Source organism: Pipistrellus kuhlii, unplaced genomic scaffold, assembly GCF_014108245.1.
Source record: "Pipistrellus kuhlii isolate mPipKuh1 unplaced genomic scaffold, mPipKuh1.p scaffold_m20_p_2, whole genome shotgun sequence".
Lineage (NCBI taxonomy): Eukaryota > Metazoa > Chordata > Mammalia > Chiroptera > Vespertilionidae > Pipistrellus > Pipistrellus kuhlii.
The window spans coordinates 16776920-16790267 of NW_023425515.1; the positions used below are offsets into that span (position 1 = coordinate 16776920).

The 13348-nt window shown below is 42.9% G+C and overlaps 1 protein-coding gene across 1 annotated transcript; it reads right to left on the reverse strand.

Annotated features, from left to right (window-relative positions):
- Positions 1-626: 626 nt before the first annotated feature.
- On the reverse strand, positions 627-11881 carry SSR3 (signal sequence receptor subunit 3). Its single transcript, XM_036444324.2, has 5 exons — positions 11680-11881; positions 10344-10470; positions 6269-6367; positions 2404-2535; positions 627-1248 (listed from the first exon to the last, which is right to left on the reverse strand). Exons 1-5 carry the CDS (start codon positions 11813-11815, stop codon positions 1182-1184), a joined length of 561 nt encoding a protein of 186 aa, XP_036300217.1. The 5' UTR covers positions 11816-11881; the 3' UTR covers positions 627-1181.
- Positions 11882-13348: the final 1467 nt, after the last annotated feature.

The window sequence follows — 13348 nt, forward strand, 5'->3', positions numbered from 1 at the left end:
CAATTCTGGAGCTAAGATCACAAGAATTACTTTGGTCTTTTATGTCCATTTTCAGGAGAGGTTCTCTCTCACTCAATACTCCTCCAGTGGCAGAGACCCCGCTCTAAGAAAACAATGATGCTAGTCTCTCAGCAAGTCAGGAGGGTCAAATTAGCATCTGCGGCTGCCCAGGGCCAAGCTGTACAGCTGAGCAGTGTGCTTAACCCCACAGGACAACTCTCTAAAGTAGGGGTGTCGAACTCAATCAGAGAAGGGGCCAAAATCTAAAATCCAGCCTAAATCACGGGCCGAATGGTTTACTGAACAGTCATAAACTGTCATTGTGATGGAAACGCAGCAGAGTGCAGTGATGACAGCGCGGTGCGGGCCACACTGCAAGGCCTGGCGGGACGGATTTGGCCCGTGGGCCTTGTGTTTGACACATGTGCTCTAAAGCCTGAGCACTATTTTTATTTTTTTCTTTATATTTTCCCATCACCATGTATCCCTCCCATCCCTCATCCATCTCTCTCCTCCCTCCTTCCCTCCCAGGCACTATTAGGTTATTACCTTGGATGCCTTTTTCTTTTTCTTTCTTTCTTTTTTTTTTTTTTTTAAAGGATGAAAAGAAAGAACTTTTCCACAAGTTTCTTTTCCCCAAATTGGAGAAACCATGTTTTCAACTTTAATTGAGTTACTATTTCAAATCACATATTCAGAGATTTGTAAACATGCAATTCAATCCCACCCCCCAGGCAGGGGGAAGGGGAGGAAAGAGGATTCACTCTGATATTTATGGTTCCCAAAAAGCTGTAATATTGTGCTTGGAACACACAGAACCAGCTATTAACTTCTTGCTACTAAAACAAATACTAACAGTTCAGTCCAGGTTACTGTGACCCCTGACAGATCAAGGAAGCAGGTTATTTTCTCCTCTTGTGATTATAGCACATTACCAGACACATTTGCCTTTTTAATAAATGTCCTGGTACTCTGAGTTTCCCTTTCAATTCATGTAATTTCAACAGTTTGTCAAAAAAGAGCCAATAAACAAATATTGAATTACATTTTGTTGGGTCTTTCAAACCCTCAAGCTCCAGACTATAAAAACATCTTCTGTCTCCCACCCCGACCACCCAGCAACTTTTCCATACACCACAGACCACCCATAGATACAAAGCCACGGGGGAAGCTGACACGGTCTATTTGGAGCCAGTAGACAGGAGGGCGATGAGACCAGATGAAGCACTTATGGACAGAATATAGTTCCTGTAAGAATTTAATGTTAAGGAAAAATTAAGTACCCAAAATTAATTTTCAACAAAACAAAACAAGCCCATCTCTTTGGAATATACTGCTTCCCTCCTGACACTCTGGCTAATGACAATGCTATGTGGTCCCATTGTCTGTAAACACAATTTACAAGACTATAAAGAATATTCACAGGAGATTTTAAAACCCTTGAGACAGAAACCTAGAATACGTGACCACAAAGGAAACACTCAAATCCCATTTAACCTTCAGAAGAGCTGATCAACTACAGGGAGGAAGAGACTTCTTGTTCTTTCTCCCCTCTCCGTCAGCCTATCAGCCACAGTGGGCCTATAAAAGGAAGGAGGTTCTGAACTTCTGCAGCTACTCTTGGCCTCAGGACCGGTCTGTACCTCCGGAAGATACAAGTTGAAGGGTGTCACATTTTATTATGTCAAAATCTCCAACTGTTAAAAATTTGGTTGTACATTCCTGGATAACAGCTTTAATAAATTACCTTAGCACCTTTCATAAATGCAGGTTGACTCTTGCCCAAAAGCTCAATTTAAGAGCAGCTTGAAACACTGTTAAAATATGATGAAATGTACCTATTTAAACTGGCTATCCACCCAATCCCAAAGCCCAAAATATCAGAAGACACGTGGCTTACATCAAGAGCGATCAAAGAGAGCAAGTTTGCTTTTCCTCCTTGGAACTCTTTTTAAATAGGTGGGTATACTAGTACATAATCATATATGTGAGACTATTTTTTTAAAGTATTCTTTTAAAAAAATATGTATTTTAATTGATTCCAGAGAGGAAGAAACCACCATGATGAGAGAGAATCATGGATTGGCTGCCTCCTGCAAGTCCGCCACGGGGGATCGAGCCCACAACCTGGGCACGTGTCCTTCACCGGAATCGAACCTGGGACCTTTCAGTTCGCAGGTCAATGCTCTATCCACTGATGAGGGCTATGTGAGACTATTTATAGTTACTTGCCATGAAGCCCTAATTTATAAACTTGAAAGAATTTTACAACAAACCAAAAGCCCTTATTTTAAATATTCAGAAACGTGCCTAAGGTCACAGTGCTATTAATAAACCCTATATGAAACCAAAACAAACTATTTCTAGACTTCTGAAAAACATAATCAACCTTTAAAAGGATACACGGTGGGGTTGAAGTTCTTCAATATAAAGAAGGACGCAACAATGACCAAGACCAGGAACAGGGTGTTGTTATAGAAGATGGAAAATGTTGTAGCTTCATAATCAGCAACTTCATTCTTCTTCCACAAGATTCTGTAGGCACAGAAACATGTCACCTGAGTTTATACATATGTTTAAAAATTTTTAAATACCACATAGCTCCAGTAAGTTTTCTTGTAAACTAGTGTGAATTAGTGGATCTATGTATGAACCAGATGATACCTTCCATGGATCCTATGGACAACACTATGGCTAATATCATTGGAAGCTGCCATGTTTTGTTCACTAAATGTTCTAATGCAAATTCAACAAGCATGAAGGAGCTACATAAAGAGTATTAGCACCTTATCTCCATCATAAGAAATTTGCAACCTCTAACATACTAGTATATGCCATGTTTTCTTAAATCAGTGGATACTCTTAGAATAATAGATCTCCAACTTACTACAAGTTTGGAAGCAGTGAAGGGTATTACAATATATTCAATGTAGCCATCAACTATAAAACAGCTCCTGATTTCAAAGAAGTTTAAATGTAAAAAATGTATGATTTGGAATGGGAGGAGATTGGAGATACATTATAACATTCTAGCACTAACTGATCAAAGAAAACATTAGCTCAGAAAGATGCATAGACCCAGTGTGGTTTAAAGAACAGAACAACTTTCTCTGGTTTTAAGACTCTCACACAAGACCCAATAAAGATAAGTTCCTTAAAAAGGCTACTAACATGCCTTTGCTATGGAGGATTAATTATCCCCCTCCATCACAGCACTTCTTCCTAACTCCCTGAATCAAAAACATCTTCAAAACAGCCTTGATGAAAGAAGTAGCTCACTCCTGGTTACCCCAGCTCCCAAATCTGTGTGCATTACATCAGTGTACATAGTCAGCCCTGTGTGACAGCTTTTAGAACGTTTTCTAGTCTACACATATCCTGGTTCATTTTGAAAAAAAAGTGGGACTCCCAAGTGGCCTCACTAGCAAAGGTTCTGCTAAAGCGTCCCTGTGAGGAAATCTAGAGGAAAGCTGATACCAAACTCAACTACCGGTATTGCAATCAGACCATGGTAAATGACAGATCATTGATCTATTGGTAAGTCAGGGAGAAATAGCACTCACACCCTGGGGCAAATATTAGTAAATCTGATCACCTCTGCTAATTTCATCCTTGAATAGATGGCAGTGCAGTTTCAAAGTGCAAATGGTACATACTCCAAATGATTATAGAGGGAGCTTTGACAGATATGCATCACTGCAAAGAAGTGCTGATAAGCCTTCTCTTAAATCAAATCTGTCCTTTGAAGAAAAATATTAGAATATAAATGGTCCCAGATATCAGAGTGAGTCATGAATACAGACCCGGGTACAACTGTATCCAGTGTGGCTTTTGTGAGAGGAATACAAAACAATAACTGCACAAATTTCTGATAATAATAATAGAAATTTAATCTTCTGACACTCTGTATTTTATGTCTCAATGAAACTTCACTTCATCCTCCTTTGAAATATCTGGTCCAGCCAATGGCACTGAGGTTTCATTTTCAATATCAACTCTGACTTATTATTCGTGATTAACTGAATAGCACTCACTGAGAAAAATTCTGAGACACATCTCAAGATCAAGTGCAGACCAAATCAGGCAAGTCTGCTGTGGGCATATGAGACTCCCTTACTATCTGATATAACAATGTTATCTACAAAGTGGTTTGTGAAATCACCTGAAACCTACAAGAGCTTTAACAAGCATTTTGAAACTGGGTATAAGCACCCAGTTTAAAAACTGTCTAACCCTATATAATAAAAGGATAATATGCAAATTGACCCTAATGGTGGAACGGCCAGACCACCGCTCCACCAGTCACTATGAGGTGCACTGACTACCTCTTGGTCCCTTTTCCAGGCCAGTCGGCAGGCTCCAATCACCCGATGATGAATGGGGACCCAGGGGTCGGTGGTGGGGGATACTGGTGGTGCCAGGCCGAGGCCGAGGCCTCGTGGGTTGCCCCAGACACAGAGGGCAACCTGCGGTAGGGGCAGGGCCAGTGACTTGGCAGGAATGGCCAACCACATGGTCTTCCCTCCTCCCACCCCCCCCCCCGCCCCCGCCTGGCAGGCTCTGATCACCTGATGGTGAATGGGGAACCAAGGAGTGTGTGGCGAGGGGGGGGCAAAGGGGGCCGGCTGCCCCCTTTGGGAAGGGGGAAGATGGCCCTGATCACAGGCCAGGCCTAGGGACCATACATGCTCACAAATTTTGTGCACTGGGCCTCCAATAAATATCATAATTCAATAAAAGGGTTTTTTAAAAAAGTGTTCTAAATTCTCTAACCTCCATCCCTATGCAAAAATTGCATTCAGAAAGCTATGCAGCTAGCCCAGCCGGTATGGCTCAGTGGTTGAGTGTTAACCCATGAACCAAGAGATCACTGGTTTAATTCCCAGTAAGGGCACTGGGTTTCAAGCTCTATCCCCAGTAGGGGGTGTGGATGAGGCAGCCTATGGATGATGTTTCCCTCTCACTGATGTTTCTAACTCTATCCCTCTCCCTTGCTCTCTCAGCTAGACCTCATTAAAGCTATTCGGGGGGTGGGGGGGCCGCCGCACGGGGAAGGCAAGGCCTTCATTGTCATGATTTTAGTACTGTGCCTTCAATTTTATAAAGGATCCATAGGCAATAACCACTTCAATACTTGGTGCCTTTCCAAAACCACTGTAGAAAACACTGTTCATTAAGTTACTCAGTGTCCCTTAAATAAGGAGCCACTTGATAAAGTCCTTCCGGATTCAGTGCCAGGAAAGTTTCTTTTCAGGAGAACCGGCACTCTGCTTCTCACGGGACAATGGAAGCAGCATGACTTCAGATGCTTCCCCTGACACTAGGACGCTCAGAGCTAAGTTTAGTGCTCAACTGCTCTAACTGACTTTGAGGTCCTTGTTTACCCACTTTTCAAATCGCTTCCAATCTTTTAAAATTGCATTGCTCTATTTTACACACACTTTAATACCCCAAGTCCCACAAAGGCTTCCTGAAGCAAAGTGGGATAAAAATTCCATTTCACAAACCACTTTGTAGATACTAAAATTTAAGATCCATGAAAACAACCTCAATTCATGACTCTATTCAACCATCTGGCAGCTCTGAAGCACAAGTCTACTCAGTCATTTAGAGACTTCTGTTGCTCAGATGTTAAGACTGCCTGTTAACCCCTTTCAGAGCAGTTGATAGTTAAAACTGGGGATGGGAGCCAGGACCAACAAATGTGGCACAGGACTGTGCAACAGGAGCCAAACTGATTTTTCTTTTTCCCAAAGCAGATAACCCTGACTGACAGCTCAGTAACAGAAATACCACCACCTAAGAATGCTAACACATAACACAAGGTACACTTTTCAGACCCAGAGGGGTTAGGTGATAAGTTCAAGGTCACACAGCTATCAAGTGGCACCAGACAAAGCTCTGCAGCAGAGCAGGTATGAGCACAAGCCAGCCTGCCTGTGGTCTTATCATGGCTTTACCACCCCCTAATGTAAGGCCTTGATCAAGTTACTGAAGCTTTCTCTACCTGTTTCCTGAGGTGTACAATGGAGATAACAACAGTACCTACCTTCTTAGGACTCTTGGGAGAAATAAATGACCTGTCTACAGCTCAAAGGCAGGAGTAAAAACTCAAAATTCAGTTATTCCCATTACTATCTTTTCTACAATACCAATGTTTGCCTCAGACAGTTCTGACACCCACATTCTCTGAGCAGAAATCAAAAACTTCTACAAAGTATCCCCTCCTTTTCTGGTTAGCACAAACACATTCAACAAGGAGTCAAACCTTTCATCCTTTTCCTTCCGAGACATCTTTCTGTTATCAGCTTCAGAAAGTTTTCGAGTCACTTCTTTGGAAACAGCATCCTCCCTCTTCTGTGCTACTCTGGAAGGAGAAGAAAAAGGTTTCCACAGGCTCCCGGAGTGGCATTACTCTCTCAGAAACACTCTGTTCTCAGATTTTGTCCTGGCAACTGTATAATACTTTACATTTCCAGAAAACAAACTGTACAGAAAGTTCCAGGGTTATCATGCTGTAGTATTAGTTAAAAGAGAAGGAGTTCAAGAAACTTTCAAGATGTGGTTTAACAGTTATGGGTCTGATTTCTGCTTAAGAGAGAGAAATTCCCAAAGTTTATGTATTTAGTATGGAAACAGAAGTCAAATGCTACTAACACAATTTAGTTATAAGTAATTATAAATCCATTTTGTTAGAGCCTATAATTTACAGTTCAATAAATAAATTTGACAAGGCATTAGCAAATGATACGTGATTTTTATTCCAGTAAATAACAGGAGAGAAAACTAGGCTTAAAAACAAAACAAAAAAGAATTACAACTCTAAGTAATGCTTTTAACTCTACTCTCAAGTACAATTTCAATAAAAAGAAATAATACCAAATGGTCAGAGACTGACAAAGCACGTTTAGTTAAATGAACCATTGGGAAGAGGTTTGCACAAAAAGATCATATGGAATCAGCCAGAAAAGGCTGGAAGTGATATTCATGCTATTAGTAGATCAGAATCTTCAGTGACAAGTCAGCTAAAGAAAAAATTAAATGTATACTCATCAAAAAAATATACATGGTGAATTTTATCAAATAAAATACAAAAAGTCCCCCAAAGATTATGACATTTAGATTCAACATATATTTTTCACAAAGTAGGAGAAACTTATTAGCCATAAATATAGAAGAAAAAGTAAGAACTGATCACAAGCAACATAAAACACACAGTGCCATTATGAAAACATTTGACATGATACGGGGATGTATTAAAAGCAACAGGATGTGGAACAGAGATAGAAATCTATTCACTCTATGTTCAATTAATGAATCCCTGGTGACTATGCTATTTAGTTCTGGTTAATGTACCAAGGAAAATTACACATTTAAGAGCAACAAAGCTGGGACAGAAATCCAGACTGTCAATTCTGAGCCAACTCCCCTCTACTACTAATACCTGTCCACACTCAGCATCTCCCTTTGAGCTTCCAGCCTTAACCTTCTTGCGTAGCTATAGGAGTTTCAATAGCAATGGTAGTATTTCATATTAAAGCAAAACTATAACTAAAAAATAATTCCAAAACTGGTATGGCTCAGTGGATAGAGCATCGGTCTGCAGACTGAAAGGTCCCAGGTTCGATTACAGCAGAGGCTGAGGTGGCTGAATCCTGGAATGGCAGCTGGTGACAAGGGGTTAACAACAGAGAGATGACAAGGGTGACTTGATCACTATTGTCTAGCAGAACTGCGGTCACTCACAAGCTGAGCTCCCGCTGGTCCAAAAGAGCAGTAGAGAAGCTGCTGAGGTCACTTTCAGCTGCTGAGGCTGTTCTGTCCTCCTTACAATAAACAAATCCGTTAACTGAGATCACTTCTATTCCTTGTCACCAGAAAGATGCTAACACGGGGTAAACAAACTTAGGAAGGATTTCTCTGGAAAAGATTCCCAAGTCTTGAAATAAGACATGTAAGGATGACAAGGAAGAAAGACAATCTTAAATGAGAGAGGGCAAAAGACGCTTTCGAAGGACGACATGATAAGAAGAGCTAAGAACCAATGCTACGAGATGAAACCACACTGGGAGGAGTTAGGTGGGTTGCATTCCAGGGACCTGGAAGAACTTGGTTTTCATATACTTAGAATAGGGTGTATGGTGCTCATGGGAAGCAGATATAAATGCTGAGTTTTAAGTAAGAGAATGACAGGGTAAAAATGATGGCTGATAAGGATAAATACATGTTCTTTTATCCCATAAGGCAGTTCATAAGTGTAACATAAGGATTACATAGAGTAACATGCTTTATACTGTTTATGGCAGCCTATTGTTAAAAGACTAGATGGAGACTGCTACAACAACCCAAGCAAAAACAGCATCTAAACCAGAGTGGGAACTATGGAAATGAAAAGAAAAAGCACACATAAAGCACAATGGTACTTCAAGTCTCATCAAAATTCCAACTGCCTTTAAGAAAGTACTTCCAAAGAAATATAGCACCAAGAAGGCTCCATTAAGAAACAGACAAATGTCCTGCTATCCTGAATCAAGTATCAAAGTGTGCATGAAATTCCAATTAAACATTAATGTATACCTGCTTCCCCTGAGCACCACAGCACTCTGAATAAAAAATATCACCTTTCCTTAAATTTTGACTGTTCCCCCCACACTTTAACCTTTATGAAATAGAGTATATAATCCTATCTAATAAAAGAGTAATATGCAAATCAACCATCACTCTGCTACACTCACAAGCCACAACCACCAACCAATCAGGAGCACGTATGCAAATTAACTCCAACCAAGATGGCTACCACCACAGAGAGGAGGGAGACTTGGATGGAAATGAAGGAAGCCAAGCTTTCCACACACCCTGGAGGGCCCAGGCCTCCACTCAAGAGTACAAAGTTTCAATTATAGAAGGTAAATAAATTCCAACAGAAATGGCGGCAACCACGGAGCTGGAGAGAGCAGGAGGCTAGGGTTGCCCTGGGCGATGAAGGAAGCCAAGTTTCTGCAGCCCTGGCCGGCTCAGGCCTTCATTCTAGGCTACAAAGTTTCAATTATAGAAGATACATAAATTCTAACAGAAATGGCTGTGGCCACAGAGTGAGCAGGAGGCTTGGCTCCACTCTAGGCTACAAAGTTTCAATTATAGAAGGTAAATAAATTCCAGATACCAGGGCCTCAGCTTGGGTTGCCAGGGGGCATGGCCAGCCTGAAAACCACAACAGGCCCCTCACTCAGGCCACCCCATTCCCCAAGAGAACCCCCACCCTGATCCCGGACACCCTTCAGGGCAAACCAGCCAGCCCCTAACCAGGCCTCTATCCTTTCTAATAAAAGAGTAATATGCAAATTGACCATCACTCCAACACACAAGATGGCTGCCCCTAGGTAGTCAAAGATCTTTCCCCCATGTGGGTACAAGATGGCCACCACAAAATGGCCAGCAGGGGAGGGCAGTTGGGAGGGACCAGGCCTGCAAGGGAGGGCAGTTGTGGGCAATTAGGCAAGCAGGAGAGGGCAGTTGGGAGGGACCAGGCCTGCAAGGAAGGGCAGTTAGGAGTGATCAGGTCAGCAGAGGACGGAAGTTGGGAGCAAACAGGCTGGCAGGGGAGCAATCAGACATCAATCAGGCTGGCATGGAAGTGGTTAGGGGGTGATCAGGCTGGCAGGCAGGCGAGCAGTTGGGAGCCAGGAGTCCTGGATTGTGAGAGGGCAGTCAGACATCCCTTGAGGGGTCCCAGATTGGAGAGAGTGCAGGCTGGGCTGAGAGATGTCCTCCCCCACACCCCCATCCCTGTGCACAAATTTTGTGCGCAGGGCCTCTAGTTGCTTATAATTAATGTGTAAATTTATAATTGTGTGGTTTGGGTTTTCTCCAAAAGCTATAATTAAAATGATATATTTTATAGTATGTGTGATCATAAAATATTAGTTTTCATATACAGAAAAAAAATTAGGTAGCATTAAAAATGTTAGTTTAATAACAACAAAGCCACTTTGTTCACATCCAAAAATAGATCATGGAGGGCCCAAAACAATTCTTTCCACAATTCTTTCTTTGGAAATGTTAAATTACTTTGTAGGTTTTGTTTTTCTGATTAAACCCCAAGATTACAGACTAATTCCACCCTCAAAACCTACTTTCATAGAAACGTCAGAAGCACTGTCTCTGCTTCAAGTAAGTTAATAATTCTTCATAACATTAAGGATATGAGCATTAATATATGCCCCAAAACAGATACATATATATCTCAAATTAATGCTTACTGAAACCAACACAAACACAAGTGGTCTTTAAGCCACTCTAGTATATAAAAATGCATCACACTTTCACTTAAGAAATATACTTACTTGTGCTTGAGTACAAACTTCACATTTTTGTAGGCAAAGGCTACCAAATAAGTGCTTACAAGAGTCATCACGCTGTACAGAACAGCAGACTGAATAAGATCCATATGCCATATTCGCCAGTATAACCCTGAAGATAAAAAAAAGGGGGGGGGGGGTTACAAAAAGAAAGAAAATTTTACCACTCAGTTATAAACTATAGGTAAGGCTGGTAAAATATAGTCTGGGTTAGGGAATCCAGAATATGCAAACTTCAGAAGTAGGACACCCAGGAACAAGTTACAGTTTCAAAGCCTGCCCCATTTCAGAACACTCGAAAAACATAACCTTCCATATGCTTCTCCTAGAATGAGAACTCCAGCTCCACAAAAATAACAATTCCGACTTCAAAGTTCTTTCGTCGGGGTGCTATTAAGCTAAATCCAGGCCATTCCCAAATGCCACGTGCAATCCTCAGCCACAGTTGACGTGCTGACGTGGCTGTCTGTCTGAAGCCAAGGCCCTGCTCCCGGCAGCCAGTGAGCCACAGGGGCTCCGCGTTCACTGCACTCTGGCTTTTACTGGAGTTTACGAGGCTGCAAGAGAAGACAAATCTAGATTTGACCGCCCAGCAACGGAGCAGCAGCGGTGTGAGCGACAGGAAATGCAGGATCGGGGAAGCCTGAGCCATAAAAACAACGTTGGCCCAGTCTGCAAAGTTTTTCCTTCCACGTGAGAACAGCCCTAATAGGATAGTTAAAAAAAAAAAAAAAAAAAAAAAAAAAAAAAAAATTTAAACAAGGGAGAAAATCGCTGGCCCTTGGTACTGGACCTCAGGAACTCATCAAATTAGGAAAAAAACGATGCTCAGGCCTGTGTGCATCGATTCACCGAAAAGCTACACTTTTAATTCAGAGCGAGAGTTCCCAGGAACCTCCCTCTCCCTTCAGTGCATGAGTTTCTCCATAATAAGTCATGTTGTAAGTTTAAGGTCTCATAATGGCAAAGGAGAGGGGTGGGGGACTATATGCGGGAAAGTCAGCATCAGATCTTCACTGGGGCGATGGTTTCAGTGCAGATTCGGGGGTGCGAGCCCAGCACCGGTGCATCCGGGGTCGGCGCCCGGGGCCCGGGAACCGGCGCGCTTCTGCAAAGCGCCCCAAGCAACTTTCCCGGGAGGCCGCCCCCCACTACCCCGGCCGGGAACACGGAGGCCCCCGGGGGGCACCGTGATTCCCCCGAGCTCCCGGCGAGCTGGGAAGAGCCGGAGCCGAGGGGCACAGCGCTCCCTCGCCGGCCGCCAGCCGCCGGCCCCTGCCACGTCCCCGCCCAGCCCGGCCCGCCGGCCCCCGGCGCTCACAGATGGGGATGGCGGACACGATGAAGGCGTTCCCGAAGAAGAGCGCGGAGGACTTGGCGGAGAGGTTGCGGCTGAAATCCTGAAGGAGCAGGTCCTCCTCGGACTGCTGCTTGGAGGAGCCGCCTTTGGGAGCCATGGTGGAGCCGGAGCCGGGAGCGAGGAGGGCCCAACCCTGCGCGAGGCCCAGCCGGGGGCCTCTGGCCCCGCCCCCGCGGCCGCCTAATCCGCTAACGACTCGTCAGCCCTGCGCGCGGGGCGGGGCCTGTGCCGCGCGCCGAGCGAGCTGGGTCATGATTGGCCATTCTGGAGCCGCTGCCCGGGCGTGATTGGGCGAGTCGGCTAGATTTCCGCCTTCCTGGCGAGTCTTTGGACGCCTACGATTCCAGATGACGACTGGGATTTGTAGTTTAGTAGGTGCATTAAAAAAAAAAAAAAAAAAAAGTAAAAAACCTTAATGACAGGCCATATCACAGCTTCTGAAAGACCGGTGCTTTCCAAGGCTGGAATTCCAAAGGAAGGTCTTTGGCTCGCGTCATGCACTCATTCATTCAACCAACAAACAGTTCGTTCCTTCTCTGTGCACCCAATCCTGGGAGAACAGGAGAGAGATTAAGGATAGCTAGCAAGGGTAGAGTCCCTTCTCCTTTACACATCCATTAGGTCATTAGACATCCTCAAAAGTTCTGTGCTAAGCATTATCCTTGACCCGTTTTGCCGGAGAAGAACCTGAGAGTGGGGGACCTGCAGGGTTGGTCTCCCTGTCCGTTGGCTCTTTTAATCATAATAAAGGGCTACCTTTGTACAAAAAAATAAGGCACTTAAACTTTGAGAAACTCATGGTCTCATTAAGATAATATTTAACACGTGTCTAATTCATTTACAAATTACTACTATTTGCTTACTCTGATTTAAACTAAGTATTTAAAGTAGTGTGGTCTGCAGAGCCATGCTCAATTGAACCTAATGCTAAGTAAAGGCAACATATTGGCTAGACAGGCTTCCTCTGAAGCCCAGAAGATTGAATATGCCTATTAAAACAACTAGGTACCATTTTGAACTCATCAAATGATCACTTTTTTCTTGATGCTGAACCATTGCACTCTGCGCAAACGCTTCTTTCTTCTACATGATGGACATCAGATAAAATTTCCTCAACCTGCAGCTTTCCTATTAGATTTGTATATTGTTTTCTCCCTCACCTTATCAAATTGTAGGCTACCTCTACACGTTTCATTCTAATGGCATTGTCTTCTACCTTTTTCAATCTATTCTCTATATAGATACCACAGTGAGTTTTCCTGGACTATAAATCCCTCTATTTAGGATATTATATTATCTACAGCAAATATTCTCAAATGCCAGAAGTCATCGATTAACTGAAAAATGAGAAAGAAAAAAATAGTGAATTTTTTTGAAAACTAAAAGTATTCATTTTTAAATATCTGCATTTGTTCACATTTGTGATATTAAAATTATTTTTTGTTTATTATGTAGTGATGGTGATAGAACTCTTATTTTTCTCTTCCATCATACTTCTCTCCCAGTCTTTTCTGTTTTAATAAGCCCATTTGCTCTGGCTTAAATGCTAGGTTTCAACAGTAATTCTGCTGTTTTCCCCTCCAACTGTGACCAATGCATCAATGAAACTGCGTGGCCTGTCTCTATAACT

Coding starts and splice junctions, on each gene's coding strand:
- SSR3 (XM_036444324.2), bottom strand. CDS start 11,815: ATGGCTCCCAAAGGCGGCTCCTCCAAGCAGCAGTCCGAGGAGGACCTG. Junction 2,536..6,268: donor CGGAAGGAAAAGGATGAAAG/GTTTGACTCCTT, acceptor CTGTGCCTACAG/AATCTTGTGGAAGAAGAATG. Junction 1,249..2,403: donor AAGAACTTCAACCCCACCGT/GTATCCTTTTAA, acceptor AAATTCTTACAG/GAACTATATTCTGTCCATAA.